The sequence below is a fragment of the Folsomia candida genome, unplaced genomic scaffold (genome assembly GCF_002217175.1).
Source record: "Folsomia candida strain VU population unplaced genomic scaffold, ASM221717v1 Fcan01_Sc009, whole genome shotgun sequence".
Taxonomy (NCBI): domain Eukaryota; kingdom Metazoa; phylum Arthropoda; class Collembola; order Entomobryomorpha; family Isotomidae; genus Folsomia; species Folsomia candida.
Window position 1 is genome coordinate 743,387 of NW_019091201.1, and position 20,835 is coordinate 764,221.

General features: G+C 37.4%; 2 protein-coding genes across 3 annotated transcripts; one reads left to right on the forward strand and one right to left on the reverse strand.

Annotated features, from left to right (window-relative positions):
• Positions 1-2,858: 2,858 nt before the first annotated feature.
• On the reverse strand, positions 2,859-20,105 carry LOC110854075 (monocarboxylate transporter 2-like). 2 transcript variants are annotated; one of them, XM_035854792.1, is made up of 12 exons: positions 19,324-20,105; positions 18,850-18,947; positions 15,981-16,918; positions 15,767-15,901; positions 6,047-6,232; positions 5,432-5,579; positions 5,024-5,165; positions 4,609-4,740; positions 4,238-4,393; positions 3,827-4,052; positions 3,496-3,640; positions 2,859-3,410 (listed from the first exon to the last, which is right to left on the reverse strand). In XM_035854792.1, exons 3-12 carry the CDS (start codon positions 16,840-16,842, stop codon positions 3,182-3,184), a joined length of 2,361 nt encoding a protein of 786 aa, XP_035710685.1. In that variant the 5' UTR covers positions 16,843-16,918; positions 18,850-18,947; positions 19,324-20,105; the 3' UTR covers positions 2,859-3,181. The 2 variants fall into 2 exon arrangements, with proteins under 2 accessions (XP_035710685.1, XP_021958164.2); XM_022102472.2 differs by lacking the exon at positions 18,850-18,947.
• On the forward strand, positions 9,258-11,875 carry LOC118436518. Its single transcript, XM_035854794.1, has 3 exons — positions 9,258-9,448; positions 9,529-9,688; positions 9,790-11,875. Exon 3 carries the CDS (start codon positions 9,922-9,924, stop codon positions 11,647-11,649), a length of 1,728 nt encoding a protein of 575 aa, XP_035710687.1. The 5' UTR covers positions 9,258-9,448; positions 9,529-9,688; positions 9,790-9,921; the 3' UTR covers positions 11,650-11,875.
• Positions 20,106-20,835: the final 730 nt, after the last annotated feature.

Below are 20,835 nucleotides of genomic sequence, written 5' to 3' on the forward strand. Positions count from 1 at the left end.
TTCACATTTTTGTTGCAGAGGTTGTGTCACTGCCAAATTTGAGTAAAACTTAAACTTATTCGGTTCCACTTTATTTTCTGAATACGATTTTATAAGATTTTGCAAAATCTCTTCCATTTTAGCAAAAATTTATATTCAGCAGCTTCCGAAGTTCAGTAGCTTTAAAAAGTTTTAATGGATACGTGCTTACTTATTAGCAAATGAAAATTTAAGTCTGAAGGTGAATCGAACAATGAGGAAACATTTGCGAATCTGTACTTGTACTTGTTGAATGAGGCATAACTACCAATAAAACTTTATAGAGGTGCATATGTAAGTACATACAACAGCACCTGCAGAATATTAGCCACCTATTAGAGGCTAATTTTTTCCATGAACTGGAATTCCCTTTAATTGAGGGAAGTAAGTTGGCTTACCTTTTGCCTGCCGTCGTCGTGTTCCATTCCATCAGCATCACCATCTCATCATTAAAAACCTTAGAATACGACCGTGACTCAAGAAGCAATTGACTCTGGAATGAAGTTTACCACTTTTTCTTCTCACGCTAAGTTTGTATGTGCAAATACAATACACACATCGTGATGATATTGTGCGGTTCAGCGTCATCCAGTGGCCGCGGAAGCGTGGGGACAATGTCCCCACTGTTATTCGATGTCCCCATAAACTGCCTATTTTATATAAACTCCTCCCTCCCCTATCCTACAATATTAATGTCCCCACGGCTTCCGCGGCCACTGGCGTCATCAACAGTGAACGTTTGTGATGGACAAGTGCAACTTTCATGCGAACAAGATGACTAAAGATTTCTTGTGTTTATTGTGCAAATACGAGCAAAAAAGCCGCTTCCCTTTGACCACCGAATTACATTGAGCAGTTGTACATATCTACTTTGATTGGCCAGTATTTGCCAATTGTTAAGTCGTCACAGCCCAAAAATGCACATTTTATTTGTATTTATGTATGGATGGATGTGATACGACGAGAGAAAAAAAAACCTGCTTTTTCATTTCAATTATTATCAGACTTGCCAACTTGTTAAATAGCTGATTGAGATTTTGTATTATTTATGATCAGACCAACTCCAAATTTATTTATCTTGTCACAGACAACTAACCAACTACCATCTTGCAGCAGGAATACGCACAATAATAAGTTATGTATATTTTCCATTCGTTGATTTAACAAGACCTACAATCGCGTGCCCATCAGGGGTTCTACGGTATCACATTTTGCATCAAAGCGTCCATGTTTCGGAATTGAATTTACTGCTGCACGATAAATCGCAAGTAATTTATGGGAGCTTTGTTGATTTTTCATGCATTTCGCCGATATTGTTATGATTCTATTCCTTCAAGATGCGAGTCAAGTTTGGCTCTGGTTTGTTAGTAAATTTAATTTTTATTGATATGATAATGACGAGATATTTTTATGTCAAGGAAAAAAAGACATGCAGGCAGAACTTGAAAATAAATTATTGATTGATATAAGTTTTTATAAGAATTAGAATCATGCTAACTAAATAACTGGATTCGACACGAATTTTTATAATTTTGTCGCAATAAGTAAAGTGTCGACTTGTTAAAATTCTCCAACTGTAATTTTGAAGAGGATTCGATAATGGCGACGCTATAAAGATTAGTTTCTGGTACCAATATTTATATCCTTAAGCATATATAGCTCGTAAACCTCATAGGTAATTATTATTTTTTTTTATCATTTACATATGCACGACAGATGATATTCTTCAGCCCCATAAAATTTTACAGCTTTTAAATCAGTACGATCAAATTATCAAATTATCGATACCACAATTAACCAGCTTACCGATAACCTTGATCTAAATTCAAAACAGTTTTAAAATTCTACCCGTCAAAACTTGAAACGATAAATAAATTACGTTTAATTACAGGTTTGAAACTCTTACAAAATCAATTTTGTAATTTACGACATCATTTACATATTAAAGTTTGAACTTGAGCCGTAATTCAATTTATATTTATTTTATAAAATTGCACCAATTATTCTTGCATCTCCCTCTGCCTGTGTAGTAAATCAAATAAGGAAATGGCTCACTTTAGTTTTTATAGTAATGTCTTGACTCAAGGTTCATGGTTGTAATCCGACGCAAGCAAAGGGTTCACCATTATTTAATCCTTCGTGGCTTGGTGCTTCTTATGGTGCTATTAACCATGTAATTAAATGTTTCTCGCCATTTATTGCAAGTAAACATGAATAATCTTCGGCTGAAAATTCGCTTATTTTGAATAAAATTCACATTACGGATTCACCTTAGCGTTCATAAAGACTGGTTTAGTTGGTGGTACAATGGTTCCTGGGCAAGAAATAAATTTTACAATCTGCTCTTCTGCTGCTCCTTCTTGTTTTACTGTATGCGACCATTTGCCATTGATAAACAGCTTTGTTGTGGCATGGCCATTTGAGAATAAGTAATCGGAAGTAAATTGGTTGTTGCTTAATTGGATGGCCATTGCACTAACCGAGAGATAAATGTCGCCGTTAGTAAATTGTAATTTTGAAATGTTTGGGAAAACAAACCATCTCAATTTCTGGCTTTATCGTGATTTTTTATCTACACGGACTCGTTACGTAACTTATTTGTATTCATTCCTTGCACATTTTAAAAATTCATAAAGTTCACAAAAGCAAAATTAAATTAGCTTCTTTCTGTTGAAACCGCAGTCCGTATTCCAGACGGAGGGTGAGTCGTTGGTTTGGTGATTAAATAGCTCCACGGGGAGCATAACCATTCATTTCGTTCGTCCAGTTTGATTAGATTGGTTTATGGTGGATAGTCAGGAGTCATTTTTGTGCAAATTTTGACCTATTGGCTAAAAAGATATTTTCGAAATTTTATTCAAAGCTTTATCATCAGAAATTTAAACTTAAACATGTTTACCCTACAACTACAACAGTATTAGATTACTCAAACTCCTGGTTTTACAGCATTTCAGTCGGTTTCTTTATATTCAGACTTGCCCCACCAATTCATTATTGAGCATTCGTATACATACATTTTCTTCTATCCATATTTTTGTACTAGGAAACTTGACTATGAATAAATAAACATTTTTGGAATTATGATGGTCCACACCCGTTTTTCTTTCGTTCCGGAAATAGAATGACTCAAAATTCCTAAAATAACCTCAACTATTTCTCTAAACTAGTGATTAGTAGTGTCCAAAATTCCTTCTTCTGATATTCTTGTGAGTTCTTTGGGCATCTGTTCGCCGTGACTGTGGCTCCCAAGTCGTGAAATTCTCATCGATCTTTCCGACCCAGAGCTGGACCTTTCCTCCTTGGAAATTCTTGGGGGTGACATTTGCTCATCGGGGAATGTAAAGGAAATTCTCCGCATTCCCGGCGACTGCAGACTGTCCGTGGTTTCGCAGCTGAATATATCAAGAAAAAAAATAATAAGAGTCTTATCAACACGAGAAATAGATAACTGGCATAAAAATTAATGGTTTTCCTTACGTCTTCATTGAGCTGCGACTCGACTTGTGCCGTCTCAGCTGTCGAGATCCCACAGCACTTATGCACATAATAAAGAAGCCAAGAAAGATGGCTGCGGCAGAGACAAAGTAACCTTTTCTCCGTCCGGCTGAAGTATTTATGTAGCCTGTGATGACATGAGGGAAAAGTGGGCAAATAATTTATTAGTTGTATTAGGTCAACACAATGGTTGGTTTGAGATCACCATTTTTTACTTGAAAATACAAGCGATTTAAGTGACCGCATTTTGAGATTATGAATAAAATCAAACTTTCACCAATCTCGTGTTACATAATTTTATTGCTTTTCTTACCAATTACTGGAATTCCCAATATTAGCGATGCTCCTTGCACGCTTTGAATAAAAGACCACGCCATTGGGAACATCCTTGCCCGGAACTTTTCATAGATTAAGGCTTTCAGCATGTACTGGTAACCACCCATTGCAAAGCCATAAATCCACGAGAAAGTCACCAGTCCACTCGGCTCTTTCACATTTGTGAGTGCAATTATGGACACTCCACAAAGCAGCGCGGTGACCTAGGACAATATCAGGAGAAGTGAAAGTCAATAAAAAACAGGGACGGAGAGAGACCGATGGGAAAATAGATTTATTGCATTTGCTCAATAAATCACGCACTATTGATTCGAATATTTTCCTCGTTCCAGCAAAAACAGACCTCTCCCAATAATAAAAAAATTATTTCATTCATACTGCGACGCACCTGACACAAGTAGAGTTTAGAGATCCGACATTCTTCATTCTTCTGAATAGCCAGGAAGCCAAAGACCCACGCCCCAAGGACCCACCCAGATCCGATGTAGACGTACAGCAGCAGCCTTTCAGTCTCTTCCATGCCTTCATCTTGACATTCTAATGCCTGGAAATAAGAAATAAGACCGCGATAAAAGTGTCAGTTAGGAAACAATGCAAACACAAAATTAAACCCGTGACAAGACGGATTGCATAAATTAATTGTTCGAGAAACGTCGAGATCTTTCAACAAGATCATGACACGATGGGTAATTTTATAAGGGACAAAATGGGCTGAAGTGCACACACACATAAAAAAACAGCAAGAGATTTATCACCTACCAAATGAAACAGCGGGGAATGACCCCAGGCAGTGAAGGCACAGGAGACGAGCAAAATCTGCATGGAACGACTGGTCAAAGATTCCACGTCAAGAAATGGTGGTCCGTCATTCTTCTTTTCTTTCTCTTTGATCTGTCAAGTCAACATTTTCACCTCAGTCATAAGAATTCTCACCATTTGACACATTTCTCTCATGAATAAGTTAAATGTATTGTGAGACTGAAAACGTAGACGTGGACGTGGTGATGATGATGATGAGTGAACGTGACAAGACTTGGACGTCTTGTTTAAGCCACCACGTCATCCGTATTTATTATGTGAGACACATAAATACATAAGCTTTTTAAGCTTTAAAAAGGTAATGTCGGATTTCATTCCTTTTCTCATGGTAATTTTGTGTTTGTATAATATTTACTTTGCGTTTCTGGTTTTTCAGATGAACTATCGCTCTTCGCTGGGGGTGATAAAGTGACGCGGAACGATAGCAGGAGCCCAGGAGGAATGTGAGGGTAAGAGTCCCAGTGATAGCTTGTAGTCCAAGGCGCCACCCGATCGAGCTGAAAAAGGGTAATAAATAAATCCATTGCAAATTCCACATTTGGCACAAAGTCGTTGTGAATTTGTTGCAAATTTTGAGACAATCTCATCCATCTTAAACATATATAAATCTTTTAACGGTTTGTCTCCGAAGAAAATCCACTAAAACCAAGCAATGCATAACAATAAGGGCGAAATAATAATCGATTTTTACATCCGTTTTTGGGGTTTTCTGCACAAAAAGAACGAAAGAACTGTCTAGAATTTTGTGCATCAGAGAACAAACCTGAGTGCAAACTCCATGAAAATTGTCATGAGGATGATTCCCATTCCGGAAGCGGAGACGAGGACAGATTCCACAAAGTCGCGTCTCCTCTTAAAATACTGACCCACCATTAAACCCGAAGCATCTCTGGTTAGACCTACGCCAACACCTGCAGCAAAAATGACGCAAGGAAAATTAGTACATAAACTTGCTACGTGATTCTGAGACGAAGAAAGCGTCGTAGTCGTGCACATATTGCATTCCGTGTCTTTTATCAATGAAGTTAAGTATTTAGTAGAAAGTACGAGCTAATTGAGAAAGTTTTCATTCCTCCGGATTCGTGGGAAGATGAGACTCTTACAATTTTGTGATATCCAGAAATAAAACAACTTACGGTTTTAGTTGTGCATCGAGATTACACAAAACTAAAGCCTTTTCTTCTCATGGTTTTGTTTAATCTGTTGAAAATCGTTCTTAAACTTTTCGAATATTCGCTATCTTAAACACTCTCTGACGTAACACAGGGAAGAAAATGCACAACTTTTCCATCTCTTACGTATTACTCGCTTATGCATTTCGCTGAACTTTCTCCTTTAACTTTCCACAAGGAAATTTGTTGCAAACTGAATTACTTACCCATGAATATTACATAGCTGATGTAAAGTTGATGAAATTGTGAAGCGAAGGAGGTGAAAAGACATCCTAAAGATACGACTAGTCCTCCGAATACTGCAGTCAGTCGGGTGCTCTTCCGCTTGCAAATTGAGACCCATAAAGGTGAGAGTAAAAGGGACACTCCGAGAGACAAGGAGATCAACCATACTGCAAAAAAATATGTATTGCAAAAATCAATTGTTAATTATATATGCACATACCAAAAAAAATTCGAATCATTCAACAAGTTTCTTAATAAATAAAATGTTTACGAAGAAACGCACAAGTGCAATTCGTTACATTGTCAAGACCACTTTAGACTTGACATTTACTACTCTTCCTCCAGGAGGAGGCATTAGTCTCAGTCTCGGATCTGGGCGATTTAGAGTCGGCTCATGTGATGAGATTTCCTTCTGTCGGATGAATTTCTACATAGCTGAAGGATTTCTCCTCAAAGAAAATTGAAAGTGAATGGATGATGCGTGCGTAACAATTTAAATTCGCCCAATTCTGTTCCACTTGGTTGAGAAATTTATGTGAAAGCATTTTAACCAAATGAATTGAAACAACAACGCTTGTTTCTTCGTGAGCGGATGCCAACAAGATAAAAGGAACGAATGAATTTAGTTGTGGAGAAGTTATGTTATGCGTTCTACACATAACATGGCGTGACAAAATCTGCGAAACCTCGGAATCTGATTGTGCATAGGAGGAGACAAGTCTACTTTTATTTGGCAAAGGTCACCCACACTTTGCCAAAGTCAAGTAGAAAGTAAGTAAACAGAACTCTTCCATTAAAGCAAACATCCATCCATTAAGTCGCAGTGTGAGGTTAGAGTCGGTGATTGATGGTCGGATGCCTACATCGGTTTCCGGTCTTTGTTGTTGTTGTCAACCCAAAACAAAAGTATTTACTTTCTCGGGTGTCATTTCACGTTATGTGAGTGACCTAAAAACTAGAATGATCCGTGTCTTGGGGAGATTACCAGCGTGACTTACATAAAAAAATGTAACACAAAATATTTATGTATGTATGTACATCATAAGAGTTAGAAATTATTAATAGTTTCTAATTACTACTAGTTGTTAGCACGAATCACGACTTTGGTAACAACAATAAAACTTATCTAATAATGCCTGCCCATCAATTAATTTTCCTTGAATTATTATTTCATCAATGTCATGTCAGTAGTCTTAAAAAAGAACAATAATGTCCGGTAGCAAGATGGCTAAGCATTCGTGAGTTGAGTTGAATAGAGATGAAAATTCCTCTAGGTGTTCAATCTTGTTGAACAAGTAGTGATAATCAATTTTCTCTGCAGGGTGTTTATGAGTTACGCTTTGTGTTTGCTCTAATTAGGTTCATTGTGCAACTAGCCATGTACATATTCAAGTTATTGAAGTTATGTCATTTTTGCGACGTTGGTTTAATTTGCACATAAATTTAATTAATATTTGCACTTGTAAATATTCGTATGAAATTTTGTAGATTTTAATGTACATAAAATTCCTGTCTGGCCTTATCGACTTGTATAATTGCAGTAATACATCAAAATCTGGGTACGTGGGAAGCTATGAGCATACATATGCACACAGTTAGATCGGTTTACATCGTATACAAAGATGGGCATGGATCTGATCTGCTTTTGAATACACAAGAGTACCACGTAGCCCAAGGGAACTTTAATAATTTATGGATCTACATTTTGTAATCTGGCGATCCCACTCGTACATATATCCAGCCGGATAAAAGTTCACCGACGTATTCATGAAAGTAAACGTATTATTGCCGCCTGTTGTATGAAATTAACGAAATAAAATCTTCTATGTAAACTGATTATTGTTTTTCAACAATAATTTTGCTTCCTGGTTTTTGATAGAATTGGGGTGCAAATATTGGTGGCACGTGTATGCCCTACGCGCACAAGTGACGATTTCATGAAGGCAAACGTGCTGGCAAATTCCGATTTCTTGCCGATGTCATGGGTGCAACAAAACTTACACCGCTTCGGTACCGAATAAGTACTATATTTGGTTGTACCTCCAATACTGACACACCTTCAGTATAAATTCGGCACCGGTTTGTTGGTATACAGCCTACACCGTTCATATGGTACCTATCTAGTACTGGTAAATATCGGTGACGATTTTTAAGTCACCCAATCGGTACTGGCTCGGCAGCTTGATTTTTGTACACATAACAAGAGTACCTGTCACGTACCGGCCAGTTACCGATCAGGGATTGATGAGACTGTAAATTGGCGGGGGTCTCAATCCATCATCTGCAGTGACGAGTTAGATTGCACGTTGCGAATAAAAACCATAAATATGGATTTAAAAAAGTTCTCTGTTGTCCATTTCGTCGACGAAAACAGTTATGAAGTTATCCCGTCGACTTGGATAACCCCGGACCAAACGCGTGGTTCGTTTCCGTCAAATAAACCGAAAGGGCTGCAAAAATTACAATCTACACCTGACTCTCCTTACAATTCTGCTTGGCCATTGTGGAACATAAAGATAATCAAGTCTTATGGTAAAAACGTAAATCCACATAATCATGTAATCTAGTTATTTTTGGTATTTAATTACTAATTTTTTATACACAGACAAATTCGAGCGAGCTAACAAGAAGGCTGGAAGTGTGGTCAAAGGACTCGAAACTAGTGACATTGAACAGGTGAGGAAGTCTCGACGTAACATTCCACCACAATTACCGTCGGAACAAATAATCGAACCGGAGTCAAATTTAGGTAAGACAGCAACTTCATAATTATATTAACATTAATTAAGGCTTATTAAATAATTTTTATATAATATGATTTTCTATTAATTTAACTAAATAAATTTCAGGAGAATCGGCCAAACTAAATAATTTCCTGACATCAGACCAGGAAGAAGGTCGACAGCATGAACGACGTGAGGTTCACGATAATCCTCAGTCTCTAAGTGAAGCACCCGGATCAGGTAGAATTTACTATCATAATAATTGTTGTTGTCAAAACGTACAGTATGAAAATCTTAATTTTTAGATTCGATTATTTATATACAATATTTAGGTCAGGAACTCTTTCTGCAAGTCCACAATCCGGATGTTACGCAACTCCAAGAAGAATTTCGTCGTAAGTAATTCTTAAAATGTTAATCGTATAATTATCCCTCGAATCAACAATACATTAAATGTGTATTTGCTTTTAGGATTCCAAGAGGAATCTCTTCATAGCCAAGCCGAATTGTTGGTTCGAATTAACGATTTAACAAAATTAGTTAAGCAAGTACTTTCGTCAACTGGTACTGTTCCGTCCCCTTCAACATGGCCATTAAGAACATTGGAGGATTTTAAAACTGGACGAATTAATTAAAGATCCGAAAAATTTTGCTGCCGAGGTTACTTACATTGATTTGATTTATACACAAAATTACAATCAGATTAAAAATTTAATTTTACTTGCTTCATACGTTTTTAGTTCAAAGCATTGACAAAGATTCGTGGAGGATCTTTATTAAACCATATCTATTCGACACTGGGTTCGATATTTGCTCATGAGTTAGCACTTCAGATAAGGTGGACTGATGCTTCGGGAAAAGTTCAACTCCAAGGGTCAGAATTGGCGAGACTTGTTAGAGGTAATTAGTATAATCTTGTCATAGTTTAGCGTTTTTCTGTAAATTTGTACGTGTTGTGTATTTGTATTTATGAAAGTATTTATATTCATGTAAATTCACAGAGGCGGTAAAGTTTACTCGAGAGGAGGACCAAGACGCGACCGACAAGAACATTAACTCAATAATTGCAAAATGGTTCCGACAATCCCCTGATCGGAAAGGAGGCAGCGGATCTAGGAGAAACGTTAGCAGCGATGGAAACACCGAGGAGAACCATGGAGAGGAAAATACAGAAGAAGGTGCAGGCGTCACTTCTGAAAATCAGGCAGGCAACTTGTTGTAGTGTTGACGCACATGAAAATAATTTAGACAGTATGGAGGTTATCGACTCACACGAAAATAATTTAGATAGCGTGGATGTTTTTAACGATTCAAGTAGTAGTAGTGTAACTGATTCACCTCCTAATTATTTAATTAGCCAACAAATTACAGATGATTTAGTTGATGGCCCAGTATTAGGAATAGAATTAGAGGCATACCGCTCTATAACTGTATCAAAAAAGTCGCAACTAGTGAATTGGGCATTGACACATAATGTTACCCACTCAGCTCTATCTGATTTATTAGGTTTAATTAGAAATTGGCTTCCTAATGATAATTTTCCAGTTGACCCCAGAACACTTGTCCAATCCCCTAAACAAATAACTTTAGTCCCTCTCGGTGCTGGGGAATTTTTCCACTTCGGTATAACTCCCCATATAAATTCCTTTCTGAACCAACAAAATTTGTTCAGCTTTTCACTGCCAAAATTTGATAGCTTAAATTGTTCTAATCTATTGACCATAACTATTGGCATCGATGGGCTTCTTATTTCAAAGAGCTCAACGTACGAATTTTGGCCCATTCTTGGACGAATTGACCAAGATAAAACATCACAAGTTTTTGTGATTAGTTTATATTGTGGACTTAAAAAACCAGACAATATCGAAAGTTTTTTGGGCCCCTTTGTTAATGAAATGAATAGTTTAGAACAAAACGGATTACAATTTAACAATACACTCTTTAATATTAGAATTCGCTGCATTGTTGCCGATGCTCCTGCTCGTAGTTTTGTGAAAAACATAAAAACGCACAACGCATATTTTGGATGCGAACGATGTTACCGGCGTGGGAAATGGTATCGAAATAGAGTAACATATCCAATTAAAAATAAGGCTGATGCGTATACAAATGATTCGTACAGGCAACGGTGGTACCAATCTCACCATAAGGGCACCTCGCCTTTAGAGATTTTAAAACTGGACATGATTTTTCAGATTCCACTCGACTACATGCATTTAGTTTGCTTAGGAATCATGAAAAAATTGTTAACTGTTTGGGTGGAAGGACCGCTTCCTCACAAACTTTCCGTTAAACAAGTAAGGTTGATTTCAAATAAACTTGAGGCATTTAGAAAATATATTCCATCAAATTTTAGTAGGAAATGTAGAGGTTTGGATCAACTTCGTCATTTCAAAGCTACAGAATATCGAACATTTTTATTGTACATAGGGCCATTTTCATTAAAAAGGGTTTTGACTACAGAAAAATTCGATCATTTTCTACATTTACATACAGCTATGTATATATTAGCAACTGAAACCCAATCTAATGAATGGCTTAACTTTGCAGAACAATTAATAGATAAATTTGTTTCACTAATTCCAAAGCTATATTATAAAGAAATGATGGTGTACAATTTTCACAGTTTAACTCATATCACTGACGAAGTTAGAATTCATGGCTGTTTAGATAGATTTAGTGCTTTCGAATTTGAGAGTTTCATGCAAAAAATTAAGCGTCTTTTAAGAAGCAATTCTTGTCATTTATCCCAGGTGGTCTGGAAGAAATTACTCGAAATAATTTTAATCACACAACTGCTGCTGGTAATTTTACGCGAGGCAAATCTCTATCAATTAATGATAGAGATAACTGCTATTTAACAGACGATGGCAGATATTGTATTATTAAATGCTTTAACCCATTATGTGTACAGTATTTAGATGTATGCGATATTAAGTGGTATAAAACTCAAAGTTCTAAATTAGGCGTTTGTAAAGTTTTAAAATTATGTGAAACTGTGGAAATTCATATTATAAAATTAAGGAGAAAATGTATGTTTTTAAGGAAAGTAGATAGTGATCTAGGGTATATTGTTCCATTATGCAATTCTGATTGTTGTAAGTAGATTATATATTTATACTCTATAAATTGTGAATTTGTTCTTTAACATAATAAATATGTAAACCATTTAAAATTGTGCATTATTTCACACCCATGTTATTGCACCGTAACGATATCTGGAAATTGGTGCATATATGTAATGATTTGGAAGTTCCGAGCAGGTACCGGTGCATCGGCGTTGGTTGAAGTGATGGCACCGAAACTTCACCGATCATTGGCACACAAACGGTACTGGCAAATGGGGCAAATCGGTAGTTTACCTTCGCCAGTGTGCCAGTACCGACTGGTTAAGAAACCTTCACGTTTTTGCTGGTAGGGTGTATTTCCTGGCCGGATGATCCGAGATGTGAGATGGCTTACAAAATTCGAAACATGAAACTTTGTGACATTGTGAAGGATGAGAAATGTTCTAGCGCTTAACCCTTGGTTGTCGTTTAGCTGGTGCGTTTTACGTACGCATAATATAACTGTTTATCATGATTTCAGTTGTTTTGCTTTTGTAGTGGTTTCAATATTTGAAGAAAGTGGAAGCGTTGGATAGGATTACGTTGTCGGAAGCGAAAAAGTTGAAAAATAATCCTCAAAACAAACCTCAATCTTCATAATGTACGTTTTAAACATGAGAAATGTTGAGGATTAACAAAGTGCAAAATCTAGAATGAAAGAGAAATGTGTGTGCAATAAGACTTCGTAAAAATTAAATTGCTCTGTGCAAAATTTCATCATCTTGTTGTTCTTTCTTAATACTCAATTTGCAAATGTCAGGTGGCCATGAAAAGAAGCAGAACATGAAAAAATCATCAAAGTTCAGTCAGGTGAAGACAACTCAACTACAAATTTCATGTTAATTGACTATACAGAATTAAGGGTTGGGTTCGAGTCTGGCTGGCCGAACTACTAGAAAATTATAGCCATTTGCTAATAACATACGTTCAAAGACGGACATCTTCTCTCACCCGAATCGTATCGCACTACGTATACGAAATCTTATACAGCATCCAATACAATCGGTATATGTGTCATTAAAAAAATATTATTACATCGTGGAATTTCAAAGTTCAACATATCATCCACGCATTGACTGCGCTTCAATTAGTGAAAACCGCAAATTAAGGAGTCTCATTATTCTATAACAACGACATTGTCATTGCCCCAGGTTGCGAATTGCGAAATTATATGAACCTTTACCTTCCTTTATTACATTACTGTTGATGCTAACTTATCCTCTGCCAATTTCACATGAGCAAAAACTACAAATCAACAATAGTCAAAAACTCATTTTGAATTCAGGCTACAACTCTCTGCATCAGGTGTCAATGTGAATGTCGATGATGTAGAAGAATGAATTATTACTAGTGAGTCGAGTCTCTCATAAGAATGAGACTTTGCCCGAATTCGAAATGGGATTGCAAATAAATAAATATTTTGCAAACTGTGAAAGTAATGTGGAAATGATGTATTGCAGATTTCTTCTTGTTGAAGGGTGGGCAAAGATGATATTATTTTCCTGTCTGGTGTGCTTGGAAGGCATAACTTGTGCGAGCAAAGGGGGTTGTACTGCCCAATATTTCAAGAAAATTTAATGTTCTAAACGCTTTCAAAGTTTTAAGCCGTCGACCCGGTCAGCCTCCAATGGGAAATACGTGATTCATGAATTATCTATCGATCAGCTCCGCACTTATTTATTGTTTCATTTTTTTCTTTGTGTGGTTGTATTTCTCAACAGAGAGCATCTAAAATCTGATATTTACGCGTTTCTTCTTCTTCCTCTCTTCAAGTTGAAGTGCAGCTAGGATGAGCATGATTACAACGCTATTATGGAGAATTGAACGGACCATCCCATCTCAATAATATGTTTCGTAATTTGTGGGATCATAATAATGCAACATAAAATATAGATTTCTTTATTGGGCACAATGAACCGATCATTATCTGACCCATCGGAGATATGTATTCTTTGGAATTTTAAATTTTGGACTGCACTTTTGCTATTACACATGCATGCCGATGTGGGTGAATTAGTAATGAGGTGAGCAGCACGTCCAAATTTTTGACCATGAATCGTGCTGAAGGAAAGGAAAAATGAAATCAATTAAAAAATTCTGACCGGCTAAACCTTCACGACGAAAAGTGGGTTTCTTAAATAATTGTATTTAATTTTCATAGTCAGGTGCAGTATATACATGAATATGTATTACACATATAAATTCATGAGTATATGTGAACATTTGAAATTTCAATAAATGAATATCTTAGGTTTAATACGAAATGCAAAAAAAATTGTGAAGCAGTCATATTAAACGCATTCTTGAATGACACCGTCTCAAACAAGTTGAAAGGTGTCAACTCCACTAATAGTATTCACGTCAAAAGAAAGTGTCGCTTCACTTTTTATCCAAACGTATCACGTATCGCATTATGCGTTTAGGTGTGTCCTTGGTTGGTAGTAATGATACTTCTAATCCTTTCGAGGTATTAGTGTCACTTTGAGGTTGTAATGCCCAGCAAAAAATTAATGGATGAGCGCAGCAGCAATCTTCAAATAAATCCGAAATTGTGTATTTAACTCGCATTTTATGTCACATTGAGCTACAGCCTCAATTAAACGTAAACGTGTTCCCTCTCTCGAGACCAGGCCACAAAAAAGACACAAACAGTTTGAAATTATTGTCCCATTAATTTAATTTACCACTCTTTTGTCACACAGAGAAATAGCTGGGAACAGTTGTCGTAAAATTTTATATAAGTGCTTAAACTCATGTTTGATCGTTATTTTCTCCATTGTTCCATCCCTTGGTCTCGCAGGAATTTGCATAATGTGACCAAATTGATGTGTGATAAGCCTGACAGTGTGTGTAGTAGTGGATCATCCACATTAATCCTCTGGATGGGTGAGCCCCTCGCTGGTTGGCCGTGTCAGACAATACACAGTATTTTGCAAATGCTGCAAAATTTGGCAAAGATGCAGATATCACATCAAGTAAAATGGTCAGATAGATGTTTGCCTAATAATTATTCTCGTGCGGTTATTGGTAGGTATTTCTGCTTGTTAGTCCATGTTCAAAAACAAATTAATGATGTGATGGGTGCCTTTTATCTCTGAACAAGATCCAAGAGTAAGAGATTATCTGCTTGCTTGATCATTCATCCCATCTCGTTTCAAATTAATGAGTCCATATTTACTGCATATGAGGAGGAGGAGACTCTCTCTCTAGTAGAACGGACGGGGATGTATTTCATGTTAATTAAGAATAAATCTTTAATCATGATGTCGCCCTCTCTCTCAACTATGCAAATTCGGATAATGGTTGTTTTTCCATCCTAATTACGCGACCATTACTCTGTTTTGCTTTTTGAAGAAAAAAACGCCGTCGCAATATTTTTCTGCACCGCCGCCTCCATAAAGATGGAGAAGATCGTAAATTTGGGGGATTTCACACTGTTAAAAAATGTGACCAGTCTGCTGCTGGTTTGGCATAACAAACTATTCTAATTTGATGATGACGCGAATATCAAGCTGAGCAACCCCACTGCACTGCACCCACGCAAACACACCTGAATAATTCTCACAGATCTAGACGTACGAGACTTTTGGTGTGAATTATTTCACTGGGAATGCAACGACTCGGAGATTTAATGAAATCCAAGTTGAAAAATTGCTGAGAAAACGAAGACAATGAGTTATATTGGACGAGTGTGCTTTACATATGGGTAATAGGAACCTTTACGAATTGCTGTTGGAATGCAAGAACTGAACCGAATATCTGCGTATAAGAAGCTCGTAAATATTTGCCACAGTGAACCGAATGAACGCAGTTACTTGTTTCCCTTCCCCATAAATCCAACATTAATTAAAATTAATTCTGGCTGGCTTACCACTCTCAACTCGTAGTTCATGACCGAAGCGATCTAACGCTTTGGTGGCGAAGATTCCTCCACAGAGGAGAAATCCACAGAGGAGAGAATGAGAAAATAATGCCGTGGCCAGCACGACATAGCCCCAACCGCCCTCTGGAAAAGAAATTTCGAAATTTCGAAAAATTACAAAATTTCATTATTCGAAACTATAAATAAGAACATTTCTTCTTGCCTGGGTAATAATGCGTCGTAAGCGTAGAACTGTGGGCGGAGGATGCACTCGTGCTGTTACAACGATCCAAAGGGGCATACGGCCCCCTGGTATATCGCTGAAAGTCATTTCTTCTCGCGGCTCTGGAGTAGAAATTATTATAAAATTGGCTGTTAAAGCTCCCATTCATTGAGGATCCCATTTTTCCATCCGAGATTATAGAACTGCTGGCAGCACTTCCATTAAAACTGTTAATGCTGACACCACCACCACCGCCAGACGCTTTGGCTTCATGGACATGTCGAAGGATTGACTTTTTCCGGTGAACCCGACCACCACCACCACTTTTAACATCAGCATCATTATTAATATCCTCGTTATTGGAACTTGAATCGTTGTTCGTGTGGGAATTTGTGAGATGGAAGTGATGATCGTTACTTGATGCGTCCCCTTTGTTGTGGACGTGTTGTTGTTTCTCAAAATTTTCATCATCATCAATATTATCCGCTTCATCGTCGTCCTCTTCTTCTTCGTCGTCATCATCATCTTCTTCTTGACCGAAGGGAAACTCGTCCACTTGTCCAATCACGTTTCCCTCAATGTCACCAAATCCACTAGGTCCAACATTTGTCTCCTTTTCTGCCCCTTCAAAGAATTCTCGCCGTCGTGCCTCCTTACTTTTGTACTGCTTGAGTTGTAAGGTGACTTGATCGTCGGAGTCCTCATAGAATTCTGAAGATGCGGAAAATGTTCGGTCGATTGAGAATAAGACGTTCTTTCCAGGAAACCCACTTTCTCCGTGAGTGGAGGCAAGTTGAGACGACGTGGCAGGTTGTGTTTGGGGAGGATTTTTATGACTGAGTTTCTTTGGGTTTGGCATCATGAAGTATTATCACAGGGCAAGATTTGATTCATCAGAGGGGAAAAATTTACATCTTGTTTGATCTTCTCTTCTCTACCTATAATAATTTCAGAAAAGAAATGAAATGAAATTAGAAATTCGTGCAACCATCCACAAAAGTTAGAGTCTCATGTATCTCAAAGTCTTTCAAGCGATTTCTCATGAAATTTAACAACCGTGAGTTATTTCTACATTCCGAATGATGACGAACGACGATGTGAATTTTAATATGAAGTCTTTTTGAGTATTCTACGATAAGAATCACGTCTGGCTTCTGTCTTATAAATATTATTCGTTTGCCAGGCCAGACGCACATGTAGCGTATTGCATTTAAATCACCGACCGACCACATACATGTATCAATACGTAAGTATTATGCATATAGAGATATAAAAAATGAATATCTTTTTTCCCTAAAAATGGCAGAATTTCTTCCTTATTCTGTCACAACTTGTGCCTCACAAGTCACAAGCTCAGCCAAAATAGAAACTTTCTCCGCCGGATATAATGGGAAGACGGGTACCCTAAGCTTTTTAGAGGGAGGGGGGAGATAAGAGCTTTCCCTAGTTATCTTCTGCATGGGTGAGTGAATTATGGTGAATTTCCGCCATCTAATGTAGATAGGATGCTAGATGGAATATATACATTCCGCTATTTTTTGTGGGTATGGCTATACAAAAAAGTAGTGTCGGAATAGTTTCTGCATTATTTTAGAGACTCCTTGCTATGCGTAAAAAGGCCAGGTGAAAGTACATGATTCACTCTTCTGCGAATTCATTAGATTAGAAACCAGTTAAATATTCTAGCAGCACTTTCACATTTGATTTTGAAAATTGAAGGGCAAAAATGTCAAGTTGTTCTCAAACCACGCATTATTATGCAGGCTTCCCACTATTTTCATGTTTTCCACAAAATTGGTAACAATCCGGAGATGAAACGCACCATTTCCTTCCCTTCACTACTTCCGACTTTTCTCCACTTTCTTTAGAATTTTAGAGAGAAATGCAAGCTGTAAAAATACAGAGTACAAATTACATCCATACATTTATCCCTGGTTGTATAACAGTTTAGGAGGGCCAAGAATTGTAAGCTGCGATGTTTTGTTGTGCTTTGGTTTTCCAAAAAAAGAAAGAAATGGGAATATTGCACACAGTTCATAGAGTCGCACGATAACCACGTTCAAGATAAGTATATCCCCAATGATAAACTTTTCCTACTGCTGTTTCTGGCTTGGCTCCTTGGAAGAAAATTTGAGATTAGATTGACTCAAGTGTCTGCCCGTTTTTTCGTCTACTTTACAACACCAAAACTCATTCCGACTTTTTGCACTCTTTATATTTTACCAGAGTTGGGCATCATCTCAACAGCAGGACTTAAAACCTTGACTCAATTGAGAATTTACCTCCTCTTTCATGTCTTGTCAGTTTAACGTCTTTCTTTTATACGCTCATTCGTTTTCAGCCTCTCAGCTAAACTCTGAACTTGCTTGCAAAACATTTCTTCACAGCCATCAATTGTCCGCCGACTTTAAAAAAAGCATCCTTCCTTTACTTTTTCGAGGAGAAATTTCCGCCGGCTAAGACAATGTCGATTTAGTTGTGGGCTTTTTTTTAACAGCGCTTGTCTTACGTAAAGGGTGTGAACTTATTTGGTGAGACTAGGCTGACACCGACACACCGAAACCACGCCACGCCATCATTACATAAGTAAAGTACATACAGAACCACACCACATTAAGCTGAGACGACAAGAGAAAATATATTTTACAGGCTTCCGGGGCATTGTAATAGTTATTGGGTCTCGTTTTACTCGAATTTTAGAAAACGCAATCCAAATTGTCACTTGCAGAATGTTGTAAATTTTATTGCAAGACTGAATTAAACTGAAGTTTGCAAACTTTCGGTGTAAATTTTACGTGTAGGGTTTCGCAACAAATGTGCGAAAACAAAAATGTGCGAAAATGAATATGATACAGATAGGAATACTTACGGGTAATAGAATCTCGAGGAAATTAAGATCTCTCTCTCTCGTCTCATTTCAGTTTAATTGCCAAGATGCATTTTACTCCGCCACGTTTTCCCCGACAACTGTAAAAGTAGAGTAAAACGCGAATAATGAAGACAAAAGATAAGGATGAGACGGAGCGACATTAGCATATTGAGGAAGAAGTTGATATGTTAATGAAGTGTGAAGCAGCCATTCTTATGCTTAATGAGGGAACAAATTAAGCCTTCTCGTTCCTAATTAACAAAATACCGGACTGTTTTGTGCGCATCGTATTTGTTTATTTACGAAGTTGTTTTTTAGTTCATGGACGGACATTAACGAGGAAAACAAATCTTTTACTCTACATATTGAGTGTCATTTTGAGCAGAATCCCCTGAGACCCTGAGATCCTTTGAAACCCTGAGACGACAGCAATACTGCTAGTTTTTTTATTAGGAATGCAAGTTAGATACTTACCCCACAAACGAGTCATCCAAATATTTGACTTGTGATGGACATAAGGACGAAAAAATTGGAACCCACTGTTATTTGTAACAATGGAAAAACGCTATGTTCATATCCACCAATCGATCAGTTTCTAAAAAAAAGTACACACACCCACCACGTTTATCTTTTATGAGAACAGCTTATGTTCCCAATCTGTTTTTGTTGAGGGCAAATTGCATTATTTTCTATATTCAATCTGCTCTGAATCTGATCGTTCAACTTAACAGGACGCCGTCAAGATTTCGGGTTCTTTTCTCCTTCAAGTCAAACAAGTGCAGTCATGCCAAACACAGCAAAGAAAGAGAAACTTCTGTCAGAAATCTCGTACCTCCTGCTTTTCTCGAGGAGAATAATATCGTCCCACATTATTTCCTGCACGCCTACAGCTTTCACCACTTTTATCCCTACTTTTCAGTCTGCTTTCACCCACCAGGAAAATGGATGGATGGGAAGTTAAATTTCCATTTCCTCAACAGAAGGAACTTTTCTAAATTTTTGCAAATTACGTAAATAGTTCGAGTGCTTTTTGCATTGCCTCCTTCTTCGTGATGATCTGTACTCTCGCACCGAAGTCACAACACTAAACTCACTGCGAAAAACGACGTAACCGGGTTCAGTTTTCTCGCATCCCACACCACTAAAACGACGGCGACGACGACGGCTGGATGGAGCAGATCGAGAATTTGCTACATACGACTTGTTCAAGCTAAACGAGTAGTGCTTCGTACTGGTAGCGGCTTGTCGTGGCATTGCAAAACTACTAAAGAGAATCAGCAACTTGGTTATTTGTTTGTCTCATAAAGTTCGCAATTGCTGTGCGTGTGGGATAGGAAGCAAAGAAGCTAAATCTTCGGTCGTATGTACAACAGCAGCACCCGAAATAAAGAAATGCCAGATTGAGTATGGTGTGGTAACATAGTTGCATTTCGTTTTCTCACGCTTTTTCCGTTTTATGCGAAATTCAGAATGAGAATGTACAGCACGAATATATGTAAATGATGATGCTGTTTCATTATGTTCTCACCCTATTTATGTGTTCCACAAAGGAAGTAGATTCGGGAGTTTAATTGGGTAAACAACTTTTCGCCTTTTGGAATAAGTATGCGCATAAATGAAAACTTTTGAGGATGAACGATTGCACTCTATTTTTGGATGAATTCCCTCGAGTGCTTCAAAAATTTCAGAAATATTTCATACCTTTTAAAACTATGTGTTTCCTAATATCTTCTGATTTATTGATTGATCTTTCTCAATATGAGGTCAATCATCCTCAAATTCGAGGAAACGGAAATCCCTCAATTTTATCCGGATTACTTGAAATCGGATCTATATCCTTCTTAATAATCTCTCAAGAAGGTGTTCCATTTCCGCATTAACAGTCAATCAATATGGCGAAAAGGTCAGCAGGGCACGACCAACCGAACAACCAATTCCCTTAAATACAAAGTCATTCAAAGAATTATATGGCTGGTGTGGAATTCA

Coding starts and splice junctions, on each gene's coding strand:
- LOC110854075 (XM_022102472.2), bottom strand. CDS start 16,842: ATGATGCCAAACCCAAAGAAACTCAGTCATAAAAATCCTCCCCAAACA. Junction 6,233..15,766: donor TGAACTACGAGTTGAGAGTG/GTAAGCCAGCCA, acceptor ATTTTTTTGCAG/TATGGTTGATCTCCTTGTCT. Junction 4,053..4,237: donor CTAAACTCTACTTGTGTCAG/GTGCGTCGCAGT, acceptor ATATTGTCCTAG/GTCACCGCGCTGCTTTGTGG.
- LOC118436518 (XM_035854794.1), top strand. CDS start 9,922: ATGGAAACACCGAGGAGAACCATGGAGAGGAAAATACAGAAGAAGGTG.